This window comes from Nanorana parkeri, unplaced genomic scaffold (assembly GCF_000935625.1).
Source record: "Nanorana parkeri isolate BGI_ZX_2015 unplaced genomic scaffold, ASM93562v1 scaffold992, whole genome shotgun sequence".
Classification (NCBI taxonomy): domain Eukaryota; kingdom Metazoa; phylum Chordata; class Amphibia; order Anura; family Dicroglossidae; genus Nanorana; species Nanorana parkeri.
In genome coordinates this window covers 47217-61947 of record NW_017307260.1, presented here as the reverse complement: position 1 = coordinate 61947, position 14731 = coordinate 47217, and the positions used below count along the sequence as shown (strand labels likewise).

At 43.4% G+C, this 14731-nt stretch overlaps 1 protein-coding gene across 1 annotated transcript in view; it reads left to right on the top strand.

The window, feature by feature from the left end:
* NFATC2 (nuclear factor of activated T-cells 2) overlaps positions 1–14731 on the top strand; it is a 64034-nt gene that overhangs the window by 20632 nt on the left and 28671 nt on the right. The window contains exon 3 of the mRNA XM_018566956.1: positions 3138–3306. Coding sequence (XP_018422458.1) covers positions 3138–3306 — 169 coding nt within the window. The remainder of the gene's footprint in view (positions 1–3137; positions 3307–14731) is intronic.

Below are 14731 nucleotides of genomic sequence, written 5' to 3'. Positions count from 1 at the left end.
CCGAGCTCTGCTTATAGTGCACACGTGCAATGGGATCAAATACTGTGCAAAGCCATCTTTCATCTAAAAGGTTGGCGGCCTTTTCAAATTAGGTAGCACCCAGCAGGCCACACAGTGTAGATCTTTGAGGAGCTGAGAACAGGGGTGAGGGGTGGGATGGGGGCGAGGGCACTGTAGTTTTGTGTGGGTGTGAGGTACACTGGAACACTGAGGAACACTGACATACAGCACTCCTGGAAGGGTCTGATGGAGGTTTAGGTGATTTAACGGAGGGAAGGAAGGAAGGAAGCACGGGCCGTTGGAGAGATAAGTATAACAGCTTTTTTGTTGCAGGGATTTGACAGTAAGATATTTTTTTTTCTTTTTAGGAAACTGATCTGTCAGGTTATCATTGATCTGCATACTTGCTCTAGGCCATTAAAGCGTTATAGAGGCAGACTTAGCAGGAATGAGTGGATGGGGCCCAATTGGTCCAGGAGGCAGGATTTTACATCACTGCTCCTTTGTACAGGGGCTATTTGCAGTGATTTAGCAGATATTTCATAAATGAAACTTCAGGCAAATCAATGGAGAAGTAAAAGAAAATGTTGAACGGACATAGTGAGACATGCTACAACCACCTGACTTCAGTGTAACTGAATATATGGAGGCCAGACCCCTCATTGCCCAATTTGTGAGGAACAAGGCAAAAAGTACGCTTATTCAGCTATATATCAGTCAATCCATGGAGACGCTTCGCTTACAGTGATCATAAACAGATATCTCTCACTGACAGATGTGCACCATCAGAACAATGCACAAATTCCTCAAAACACTCAACAGTTAGTCAGAATAAAAACTTTTCCAGCATTTTATGTTGTATACGTTTGCGTATACAGTTAAAACCACACTGCTACGCCAAGGCAACTTGCAAAGTGCGGTCCTCAATGCTAAAAAAATCTGAGCCCCTGGGTTAGGACATGTTTACGTGTATGCATGTTTATGTGTGGCGGTAACCCCTTCCTTCTAAAAGGAATTCACTTGCTGTCGATTCATATTTTGATATAGAGTTATCCTATATTAGGAACTCAGTTTAGAACAGGGGTAGGCAACCTTGGCACGCCAGCTGTGGTGAAACTCCAAATCCCATCATGTCTCTGCCCCTGTGAGTCATGCATGTGGCTGTCAGAGTGTTCCAATATATCATGGGACTTGTAGTTTCACAACATCTGGAGTGCTGAGGTTGCCTGTCTGTGGTTTAGAGTTAGGGACTGCACTTTGCCTTGATGGAGCAGTGTGGTGTGACATGTATTTGCAAATGCATACAACTAGGGATGCACCGATACCGGTTTACTGAGTATGAGTACCGATATTTTTTTTCCATTACTCGCCGATACCAATACTGGAAGTCCCATTAAGGAAGCTGGGCAGCGTGTAATGACTCACCGCCCGGCTTCCTGATTAGCTGGGAAGCCAGCTCCGTGCTCCCTCTGCACCAGGTGACGAGGAAGCATGGAGCCGTCTTTCTGGCCAAACAGGAAGCCAGGCGGCGTGTAATGACTCACCACCTGGCTTCCTGATACTGGAAGTTCCAGTATCGGGATAAATATCGAGAGCATTTGGGTGAGTATGAGTACTCGCCCAAAAACTCAGTATCGGCACCGGTGCATCCCTACATACAACCAAAGCTGCTGTTTTTAACCCTATTTGTTAAATTATTTCTAATAGGCTTTTTTGTGCTAACTAGCTGGGGAGTGTGTCATCTTTGCTTTGAGCACCTTCAGGATACAACACGTCATTTTCCTACCTTAGCCAATGATTGGATGCAGGGCACAGTGAAATATGTATTCCTTTTTTTTTTGGCATAGAAAAGGAAATAATCAGACTAGAAGGAGACATTGCAGCATGTTTCTTGTTATTGCTTACTGTAATCATGCATCGCTTTGCTTTTTTCAGGCCATGCCTAACGTTATGTTCATGTATGCAACATAATTTAAGTTCTGTATGAATTCTATGGATGAATGCATCCACAGTTTAACACTGAAGAGCCATTTTGTATGCTTGGCCCATATTTGATCTATTTAAGACTGTAGTTTGTATACAGTGACATCACTGAGATACAAAGTATGCAATCTTTGCAGCTTTGTTCTAGTGACTGGACACAATTGTAGCATTTCACATAAAGATCTTTACAAACATGGTAAAAGTCTGTTAAAGATAAATGCGTGCAATGTAAATACTTCAGCTCAAGTGAATTTTTATGCGCAAGAGAATTTGAGGCATTGTTATAATGTTACTGTTTGTCTGCATTATTATATATAGGGATGTATGGTATGGAATATGTACGTGCAATGTGCTGCATACATTTCCATCAGCCATCCCATCAGTGTTAGGCAGATCATACTGAGCAGATCATGATGTTACATCTCCCATCCTGGCAATAATTAGAATGTCTGGTCTGTAAATTACTTGTATAGCTTTGCGGATGGCTGCATGACTGCTGATAACAATAACAATCAGGTTACCTGTGTGTGATTCATGTTATAGGTTCTGACTTGGTTTTATTTGTTATTCAACATGTGCAGTGTAAATTGTAGTTTTGGCAACTTTGTTTAACCAGATAATATAAGAAAATGGAATTTCCAAGCTAAAAACATTACTCTGTTTGCAAGGACTTGTAGAAAAGACGCTAAATCTATCCTGAAAACCACCTGTGCTGCATAGTCAGATGTAGCAGCGCAGACACATTTCTGCCTGACTTCAATGATTGTGGTAGTCACAGGTAGTCACATGGTAGTCACAGGTCTGCTCTGTAGTGGAAAAGAGCATCCTGTACATTACAGTGACAGTAGTCTGATTAAACTTGCAGGAAGGATTGGATGATATGACTCCAGAAGAGTGAGGCATCCCCCTTCCAGCTGTTATTACCACTTTATTTAACAAGAGCATACAGAAATGGCTGTAAAGTGAAGATCTGTTTTAATAGTTTAGTATCATGCTGTTTATCAGAAACTATTGCTACTGCATTACAAAACTTCTCTAGTAGTTTGATTACCGTACTTGCATTAGGTTTGCAATGAAACCTCTGTCAAGTTTATTTATTATTATACATGTCCTCACCGGGGACCATTAATAATCACATATATTGCTTTACACAGCATCCCAGTTGCCTCACTTCCTGCCCTGGAGTGGCCTCTGCCGAGTCAGGTTGGATCCTATGAACTCCAGATCGAAGTGCAGCCGAAACAACACCATCGTGCCCACTATGAGACAGAGGGCAGCCGCGGAGCAGTGAAAGCCACTACCGGAGGACACCCAGTCATTCAGGTATGGTAATAAATCCGGACTTTGTGTTTAACGCTAAAAATAGAAATATTACATTCTTGGATTCTGTTAATGCCTTGGCCAGGCAACCTCTGTGTTATCTTCTGGTTTGTGGACACTTTATAAGTGATAGATTTTTACCCTATCAGACCTTTTAAATGCAGCATTTACACATTTTTGGTTTGCTATGCTTGTAATGTCTCTTTGACATTGAGTATCTGGAGTATTACTTAGATGAGTGTTTGGTGACCCTAGTCTCCAGACTCTGGTAGCAGTGCGTGCTTTTACATGCTTTATGTAGGAGCACATTGGAAAATAATGGCACCGTCAGCGCGATCGTCTTTGGTGGTCGACTGTATGACTGCACGGCAATACGCGCGTTATCGTGCACGTTTGCTGCGTGGTCATGGATCGCCCAGGTGTGAACCTGGCCTAAAACTATTTTACTGTTTGTTAAGAATAAGCAAATCATTTAATGCCCATAGTCCAGGAATAAGTGCACTTTAAGCTGAACTTGTATGGAGAAAAATATAAATAAATTAATATTATGAGCCATATTGATTGCTTCACAATGCTATACGGTCACATGAGAAAAATACACAGACTACATTTTATAAGTTATGATATCAGTTAGCCAAAATATGATTTTTCTACTGTATGTTTTTGGTCGGCAAAATGTGAGCGTTTATGTTTTGGACATACACCCATCACATGTGCCTTGTCCCTCTGAGATCATCCGAGCAGGGGGTGACTGCAGAAACAGTGTCACCTTTTTATGGGAGAATAGTTTGTAAGGAAGACCTTTCATATTTGTATCTCCATACTGCTGTCCTATGTACAACCAGCTCCAGGAGATGTTCTGCCACTGTCTATGATCCGTCATTTCTGTACCACAGTACGGTAATGGCTCATTATTTTTATCTCAGCCCAGTTGCATTCTGTCCAGAGTGCAGGATGTACTGTAGAAATGTCTGTCTCTTTATGGCCATTTTAGCACAGGAGAGCTAGCCAGCCCAGCCAGCTCATACACTTTCCCTGCTCATTTATGTTCTTAAGAGCAAACAAATGTGTTTGAGCATACGGATGAACAAGCGCGTTATTGTCATTTGGAGAAAGTCGGCCCCCCTGCTCATTGAGACAGGTGTGCGCAGGATCGAGGGTGATGATAGGTCATTGTTTACATAGAGCGGGGAGCCACTTTCCAGCCCTCAGCCTAGGACAGCATATATATTTCTTTGTTTAGGCAGAAAAGCTGCTGACTCCCCTCCAGTCTTGATCTAAAAATACTAAAAATGTTTTCTCTAGCAGCTGAAAAAGCAATGTTTTCAAGTCGCCAGGCTTGAAATTATGAGCTCCCCTTCTTGTGACTATAACCACTAGTGACACAGTTTGTCTGTGTTACTCTGTGACACTGACAAATAATTACAAGATAGACACCAGTGACACAGACAGCCGCGCTTACACACCATCCTGGCCGTCGCATGCCTTAACCCTACCATAAGCACTCCCACACACCAGCTAAAAGTTTCACTGAGTCAAAACATATTTGTGCTTGGAATTTCCTGCAAAACCCCCCAAAAAAAGATACTGGCCAAGTGACAGTAGTAAACACACAAATGTGTTTTCTTACTGTAAGAGATGGTTTGGTTAGCTGGTATATCGGCCAAAGCATTCTGGGCTTCCTTCAATATTTTTCACTCATTGCAAACATAGTATTTATTTTATCTTTTATTTTAATAATATCAATTCATGATTTATTCTTTGCTTAAAGGAGAACTATGGGGTCAGGGCTTTTCCACATAGTTCTCCTTAGGGTAACGGGAGGACACAAACTAGCGTCCTCCCGTTACCCTAAGCTCAGTATACCGCGTGCTACAGCTCGCGGTATACTGAGACGCCGGAGCGGATCCCGACATCGATGTCGAGATCCGCCCAGCTGCGTGAGTGACAGCTGGCTCTGCCTATCTAGAGGCAGAGCCAGCTGTACCCGCCCCCTCCCTCGTCCGTTCCGCCAGTCAGCGCTAGGAGGAGGGGGGAATCCAGCCCCTCCCCTGTCACGGCAGAGAGCCGTGACAGGATCGAGAGGTGAGCGAACGCCGGTATGTGTTCGCTCACCTCCCGATCTACTGAGCCGACCTGTGACAGTCTCATTGTCACAGGTCGGCTAGAACTATGAGGTAAGTGGAAATCACTCATCTCATAGTTCTCCTTTAACTCAGTAATTTTTCAGCTGTTTAATCCCTCGCACGCACTCTTTCTGGGTGATTCTAAGGCCTTCTTAGGTCAGCTGATAGATATAATCTCACTAGCATTTTTGGGATCTGTCCCTGGCTCCCAGTGCAGAGTTTTATTACAGGCCCCAAGGAAACTCCTCTGGGGTGTTCATTTTAAGATGGCCAACACTTTACTTAAAAACATCAACTTGGACTTCCTCTTGTACCAGTACAATGACCACAAAGGTGCAACCACTGACTCCATCACTCATAAACAGGAGAGAGAGGTACCTTGTCCATGGAAGTAAAGGACACAGCGTAGCTTAGGAGCTTTGAATGGCAAGTTGTAATATTACTAAATTCACAGCTTTGTTACATACTGCCAAGCAGCTCTTTCTAGCCGCAAAGTCCCCGAACTGCGCCAGTTTCTTTGAATTATAAAGAACATAAACAGTATAAATGTAATGTTTTAAACACATCCATATTTTGTTTTTAAAAAATTTATTTTTATTAAGAGTGACTGTATGCTACAAAATAGAGTACATCCATCCATCCGCACTTATCCATCCATCCGCACTTATCCATCCATCCGCACTTAAACCCTTTTGCAAACCCAAGAAGAAAAATTTAATGTTTTGCAGCTTACCAATCCTTAGATTTGGTGGCTGCATTCTCTTTCTTTTTTTCCAGCTTTTTATCACGTGATGATTAAACACATCCTGCACAGTCTATTGTTTGTGTTATACACACACCTAAGTATGCCTCCAAAGACTGCTGTGTTGCTGCCGTTTACAGACTGCAACATATATGTCATTTTTATTTGGCTCAGAGTTACACTTTAAAGCTTTATTTAGTTCTGGATAGAACTGAAAAGAATAGAATCATGTGTCAGTGTTTTTGGTTTCCATTGTAAAGATTTACTCTCACTTCCTGTTCTAGAAACACCCTGTCATACTGTGGTATACATTGTGTCACTCACACAGGAAATAGGGGGAAATCTCCCTGGCAATCAAGAAGTCACTAAAATCTGATATAGATTCTATTACTTTTCATTGTATTAGAAAATAGGTTTTGATTTCAGTTTGTTATTCTGTGGAAGAAGTTTCCCTTCACTTTCTGTCCTGTTGATAGCGGAGGAGGAAGCAATCTCACCAGCATGGACGGAGCAGTAAACGCCTGTCAGTGGACCTTCCCAATTCTATTTTATTGTAGTTCCTGAGAACACATTGCACTCTAAAGCTGAATGTTTCCATCTCCCTCTCCAAATGACACTAATTGATGATATCTTCCTGATTGCAGCCAGAAACGAGTCCCATTATATTCACTTCTGAAGCTCTTATAACGACCATAGGAACCCCGTTGAGAGGCTTACAACAGATTCTGGGCCTCGATTTATATTTAATATCTTGCAGTGCAGTGTTGTTTAAACTTTACAACCCACACGCTTGATGTTTAAGGCCCCCGGCCAAGTATGCTAACAATATCGGAAGTTTAGATTAAAACAGATTATCTGCCATAAAATTCCCAACTAGGGTCATGTGACCATAACACTTCATCAGGACCTTAGGTGCCAGTCTTGTGCATATTTTTAATTCTTTGTTTGCATAATTAAGAAAGTTATTGGTGGATTATGAGATCCAAATGATGACAGGCTGCGACGACGTCCATGTTCTGTTTTTTTGTTGTTGTTCACATCCTCACTCTTATCTCGTAGTTGACATAAGTGGTGTCGCTTCCTTTGCTTTGTCTCCAAGCCACAGTCAGGTGTGTGGCTAACGTAAGACTCAAGTCTTGCACAATGCCTATTATGGGTGGTGCACGCAGCCTGGCACGAAAACATGCATCTTGCCTGGAAATCGCGCTTTGCCGGTGCCAGGTGAAGCTGGTTTTTTTGGTAGCATGTAAAGAGCGGGGCCAAGTGTTGTGTGAGTGTGTTTATATAAAGCCACTTAGGAGCATGCAATGCATCAGAACAAGAGATGTGGCTGAACACCGGAAAGCCTATTAATTTCCTCTTTCTTCTATAAGTTTCAATCAGCCGTCTGTTAGGTGGCACTGCAAATGCGAGGAAGGAAGTAACCTTGAAGGAGAAAGGACAGAGCTACTATATGTAGTGTTTACATGCAGAGACTAGTTCATGTTTATGTTTTGTCCAGTGCTCTGGGTGCTTTGGTGTATTGTAGATCTCCCCATTGCTTTTGTAGATTTTAAAAATTTTAATTCTACTTTATTATTCCGCCAACCAGGAAAACTGGAATCCGTCCACCTAATATTTGCTTGGATGGGACAGCATAGTCTGGTCTAGCATGGTTTCATTCCTCAAATAGGCTCAGGCTAGACAGGAACGCTTTGGGCCGTTACTGGCAAAGGAAAAAAAGTGGCTTCCTAGTCATTCTCATAACTCAGCACTACAGCGGTGATACCCAGGATTAGGAGTGTGCATGTGTCTATCCGGGATACAATGAAACCATTAATCTGAGGAGACAAAGTACAAATGGAAATTGTTTCGCTTGTAGGATAGCAGTGCGAGATGCATATAATTGTTAACAGTTGATGACAGATGCAGCTGGCCAAACCTTGAGAATACATTAGGGCAGGGATGGCCAAACTGCGGCCCTCCAGCTGTGGTGGAACTACGAATCCCACGAGGCTTTGCAAGATTCTAACAGCCACAGACATGATTCCCGGAGAGAGGATGCATCATAGGATTTGTTGTTTCACCACAGAGTTTGGCCATCCCTGCATTAGGGTTACCCAGGACTGGCCCTCCAGCTGTGCTTTAACTACAAATCCCAACATGCCTCTGGGAGTCATGCTTGTAACTGTCAGACTTGCAAAGCCTCATGGGACTTGTAGTTCCACAACAGCTGGAGGGACAGAGTTACCCACCCCTGGGGTAGCCACAGTCGTCAGTTACTCCATCGATCTTAATTCATGGGACTCTTATTCTCTGAAGTCCCAGGCAAGGCTTCTGAATCCAAGTTGAAGCATAGTTTCGTGGGACTTTACCTGCATTCCCGAGCTTTCCTTTTCCTGTTTCCTTTTCACCACTAGATGTCCTGATTGAATGATGGCTTGCACTATTCAACCCAATTCTCTGGGCTCAGGCGGTCACAGACCCCCTTCCTAACCACCTGTGACTGGACAGTGAAGGAAAAGCAGCACATGGATGAGCTGATCTCTCTGTTACTCTGCCCCCTTCTCCTGTCAGCATTGTTCTTGTCAGCACATGAACCACTACGTTCCTTTTGCTGCTGCTTCCTTCCGCTCTCTAAGCTCTGCTGCACAGGAAATTGTGAAATTGTTGATACCAATTTAAATTCAGTTACTTACACTGCTTGCATTAAAAACACATTTAATGATGTATTCATGAATACAGAGCTGCATTAATTTGTGTCTTTTATATCAGTTTGCAGTTCAGCCTTAGACTCCCTTCCCCAGGCTGGCTGTTATAAACTATTTTCTTAAGTTAGACTCTTGTAAACAGGATGAGCTTTGGACTCTACTAAGGTTTTGCTACTTTACTTACCAATATTTGTGAATCACCTTCAACTTTGATTCCAGTTTTGGATCCACGGTCGGTTTTGTGCACTTGGCAATATTTAGTGAGGTCGGAGCCAGTTTCCAGTATTTCTTATTTGCTCGAAAAGAAATGTCCAAAGTAGATACACAGAAAGTGACCATATGTTCGCTTATTCATTCTCAAGTTATTTACTATAGATTGTTTGCTTAGCAATACGTGTGGATCCTGACCATAGGTCACTCGGCTTCACCCTTCAGGTTGTTTGTTATATGATACAGTCTGCCGATTTTCCCTCACCCAGTAATCTATGCAGAAACCCCAGTTTGATCCCCTATGAATATACTTTCTTGTTATTCCAGCCGTTGCAGAGGTAACCCTTTGCTTTACAAACTCATTCACATAACTCTTGTGGCCTTCCCATGGCCGTACAACATACGGGAGGTAACTATGCTTTTTTTTAAGGGTCTGTAGTTCTACAAACTGAGTCTCTCCTCTGTTTTTTGGGGCTATTGGTATACATTACCACCATTTTACACACAAGTTTACCTTCCTGACCATGTTTCATGTTACAGCCATATTCAGGGTGTCACATGAAACATGGCCAGATTGTAAACAGCCAACCACCCCCCTCCGCCTTCCACTAACCCGAATCGCTGGATTCTTCTCCTCGCTGGCATGTGTTTCATTTAATTTTTTTCATTTGGCGTATCTGTGCACACAACAGCATCATCCTTTCACAGATCCTTTGATAGGAAGTCTAAATGAGACTTGTAGTTCTCAGTGGAATAGAAGTGTGTCACCACATTTGTAGTCCATGCATTCCTTCTGCCATCCATGTAACTGAATGTCTATACCAAGGTACGGAAAAGGGTGGATGGAAAGAGTCTGCAGGAGGCAGAGCATTGCACCCGCGATCCACACTGATCACAGTTGCAATGCTTTACCGGCTCCAATGCAAATAAAAATACTAAATGTACTTTTTTTTTTTTTATGAAGAAGTGTACTTTTATAATATTTTTCTAAAAGGTGGAATTTCCCTTTAATGTCCTCCTTCCCCTGTGACCCCACCTTTATAATGCCGGCCTATCAGATGCAGTACATTATGCAATCCAACCCACTGAAAAAGATACTTCTAGAATAGTTTTGGAATCCTTCTCCCCCTTGCTTTAGACTTGTTTTGGTAATGAAGAAGTTGGCTTTGTTTACAATCATCGTCCTATGGCGGCACTGTGGCAGTAGTGTAGTTTTCCCGGTGAAAACCTTTTTGAGAATTCCGTTGTATTTGTTTCATTGGAAAGATTAAAAGTCAGTTTTTGACTCCCCGACTACCAGCTCTCTCACACACACACACCTCCACAGGAGCTGGGAATTTGGCAAGTATGAATGAAGTTAAAGACGGCTGCTCCTGGATACTTATATATAATCCCCTCTCAGTCCGTAATCAATGGCTGAAATCACCGAACAAATTAGCATCTTGTTTACACAGCTCACGTCAGGTAGCGAGCGAGAAAGGTCCCCTTGTTATTTCAGGAGATGAGCGTCCAGCTGCCAGCGCGCCCCTCCTTCCCTCCCGTCACAGACCGGATCACGTCTGGTCAGGGTTATAATATCAGACCAATTATGCAAAAAGATTAAGAAAACGTTTTAACAGAAAAATAGGATCTTTAAATCCCAAAATAGGGGATGGAAAGGCAGACATTACGTCTGGCTTTTCTTTGCCTGTGTGGCAAATGTGACTCAGTGCTCTTGGTTAAGCTCCAGCTAGAACTGTGTAGTCTTTATGGAAGGTTTTTTATTGTGAACAGTGTACCTTTTTTTAACGGAAATAATTTCCTTCCCAGGTATCGGCTGTGTTTATAAAGCAGGTTTTGGTTAGTTTTTTTTTGGTTGATGCTGAAAAGGTGCTCATTTAGTATAAATCCAAGCTTTGCTGTAAAGATATTGTAGATTGTCTCTTAATTTCTTTTTTCTTTGCCCTAGGCTCCTGGAGTTACAGCCATTAGCATAGTACAGGTGTCTTTTGTTATGTCCTGTGTATACACCCGATCCCTGGCAGGTGGAGCAAGAAGAGATGATGACAAACGCCCTTCCATACAGGCTCTATTTATCATCTGCTCTCTTGAAGTGTCTATTCAGCTAGTGGAGGGGGAGGGCAGGCACCTGCTGGGGGGCTACAGGTTCCAGCAGCAAGCTTAAATTGCTGAAAAGGATAGTTTGGGGTCTGGAGGAGCATTAGGGTGGCCCTTGCACTGTGCGAATTTCGGCTGTTTTTTAAAGAACCGGCCCTAAATTCGTAATGTGTGCGGCTGTCGGCACTCTTTCGGTTGGCATCCCTCGATCAGCTGGTCAAAGGAGCCGGCCGGAAAATCTTCATATGATCAGAGCTGCCAGCCAATGAGCCACCGGCTCTGGCTGCCAGCTCTGATCAAAAGTTCAAAGATCAGTACTGTGCAAAAGTTTTAGGCAGGTGTGCTGTAAATGCTGTAAAGTAAAAATGTTTCAGAAAGAGAAGAAAAATCCAAATCCAACCAATATTTGGGGTGACCCCCCTTTGCCTTCTTCTAGGTACACTTGCACACAGTGTTTGAAGGAACTCGGCAGGTAGGTTGTTCTAGATACATCTTGGAGAACTAAGCACAGATCTTTTGTGGATGTGGGCTGCCTCAAATCCTTCTGCCTCTTCATTTAATCCCAGACAGACTCCATGATGGTGAGATCAGGGCTCTGTGAGGGCCAAACCTGCAGACACTCATTGTTGTACCGCTCTCCGGCCCTTCACCGAACAAACTGCCTCCTGCTCCAGCCACATATTTCAGATTTTGACTCATCAGTCCAGAGCACCTGCTGCCATTTTTCTGCACCTCAGTTCCTATGTTTTCATGCTTAGTTGAGTGGCTTAGCCTTGTTTCCACATCGGAGGCACGGCTTTTCGTCCGCAAAACCGCAGAAAAATGGCAGTCCAATGGACCTGCCCACTGAGGTCCTTATAACTAGAATGACTGCAGTCCTTTTTGTTTTTGAAGTTTTGATGCCAAATGTAGAGCAAAGATGGAAACGGTTTTGTTCGCTTTAGCTGTATTCTTTTTTTTCAGACAGCTTAAACTTTGTTCACATGGCATTCATGTTCTCTCTGTAATCATGCTATAAGCTGCCAATGCTGGATAATAAATCTAGAGACTTTTCAAAAGGAAATGACTTTTAGGTACACACAGTGAGCACACAACCACTTCCCTTTAAGACGCAATAAAAAAAATGGTATCCTTTACCGTGTCTGTCAGACTTTCCTGCATGAAATATCCAGAGAGTAAGTCTGTCTGTCTGCCCGATTCACAATAATTTCTGTCTAGGGTAATGCCATGATCTCCTGTCTGTCCAGGGGTGACACTGGCCAGTTCTGGGCTAGAACTTCATAAAATAGCAGACAGAGAACACGCCAAGGGAATGAGTCCACATTTGGCAGGCACAGAAAAGGTGTTCCTTTTGTAATATGTGCCAGTGGATCACGTCAAAGGAAACAGCTAAAGTTCATCACGATAGCCAAATATCAGGTGAGACTAAGCTACCCAGGGACAGGATTATTTGACCATGATGTTACCTAACACTGCTTGCTTTGTCTGGTAGTTATACATTGTGTTTGAACCCAAAAAAACATGTATTGTATCAAAAAACATATATTGTAGCTTACCAGTCCATTGATTTGTGGTGGCTGCATTAGTTTCCTTTTCTCTGGCTTTATTTCCTTTCACCTCATGATCCTGCCTGTAACACTTTCTGTCCTTCATGCCTACACTTTCTTCTCCACTGTATCTATGGAGGCTAGCCATGGATATCATACAGGTGTCTGCCTTTGACATCTCCATTATGTGGTAGATGGATGTCACTAGTAGTTTACACAATATAGATAAGGTTCTTTGTGCTTGCTTTTAAGCACGTAGGAAGTGACAAGGACATTGCATTTCTGGCAAAATCAACAGATATATTCTACACTTGCTGACAATGTTCTTAGGCCGAAAAGTGAAACATAATGCAGCCATTACATCTAAAAATTAGTAAGCTGCAATATATCAATAGGCTTCCCTGTAAAGATGTAGTGAGGTCAGGCTTCCCTGTACAGATGTAGTGGGGTATAGCTTCTCTGTACAGATGTAGAGAGGTCCGTGTTCCCTGTACAGATGTAGTGAGGTCAGGCTTCCCTGTACAGATGTAGTGGGGTATAGCTTCTCTGTACAGATGTAGAGAGGTCCGTGTTCCCTGTACAGATGTAGTGAGGTCAGGCTTCCCTGTACAGATGTAGTGGGGTATAGCTTCTCTGTACAGATGTAGTGGGGTATAGCTTCTCTGTACAGATGTAGTGGGGTACAGCTTCTCTGTACAGATGTAGAGAGGTCAGGCTTCCCTGTACAGATGTAGAGAGGTCAGGCTTCTCTGTACAGATGTAGTGAGGTCAGGCTTCCCTGTACAGATGTAGTGAGGTCAGGTTTCCCTGTGCAGATGTAGTGGGGTATGGCTTCTCTGTGCAGATGTAGTGAGGTCAGGCTTCCCTGTACAGATGTAGAGAGGTCCGTGTTCCCTGTACAGATGTAGAGAGGTCCGTGTTCTCTGTACAGATGTAGAGAGGTCCGTGTTCCCTGTACAGATGTAGAGAGGTCCGTGTTCTCTGTACAGATGTAGAGAGGTCCGTGTTCTCTGGAGCTTGTGTAATACATTCGATTCAACACAACATTGTACTGGGGACCCCCTGCTAATCACTTGTTGAAGAAAACAAAGTACCGGGACACATTTTTTTTCACCAAGTGTAACATTCGCGGGTCGTTTTACTTTTCAGATTTCTGAGTTTACTTCCAGATGAGATGTACCCTAACACAACACACTGAACCCTAAGGCCCCATTCACACTGCGCGATTCGCAAATCGTGCATTTGGCGCGCGATTTACATTTTGCGCGATATCGCACGATTTGTCGCGCGATATCGCGCAAATGCTTGCATTGAGCAAGCTGGTATCACGGCAAAATCCGCTCCAAAAAGGGTCCTGCTGTAGCGACACACGACCCGCGACAGCAGGACCCTTTGCCCCATTGCCAAGCATTGGAGAGCGATATCGCGTGGTAAATAGCCTCGATATCGCGGGAATTACCGCGCGATAAATCGCTCAATGTGAACGGGACCTAACACAACGCACTGTACCCCAACACAACACACTGTACCCCAACACAACGCACTGTGTTGCACTCTGTGAAAAACTATTTTAACGCGGTTTTGGGGTGATGTGAACACACATTTTATTACAGTACAAAGCAATGGTGTGAAAGGGCCTTAAAGATGAATAAAGCTTGTCATTCGTGCAGGAAATCATTTCAAGCTGCTGAGGAAGTACAACGTGGTGAGCTGTGTCTGCAAGAAGAAGCTCACCACTCATCTGAACCCGTCCAACAACAGCCAGGACTCAATCCGGCTTCACAAAACTGACAGGGCCCACTGAAAGCAGGAGATGTCAGAAGTGAGCGGGGGGGAGGTTTGCCTCCCCGGATCCCCATTCAAAACCCGATAACAATGTTGGTTAGACAACTGGCTTGTTACTGAAGTATCAGAGGAGTACAGGGCTATCAGAGGAGTACAGGGCTATCAGAGGAGTACAGGGCTATCAGAGGAGTACAGGGCTATCAGAGGAGTACGGACAGGGATATCAGAGGA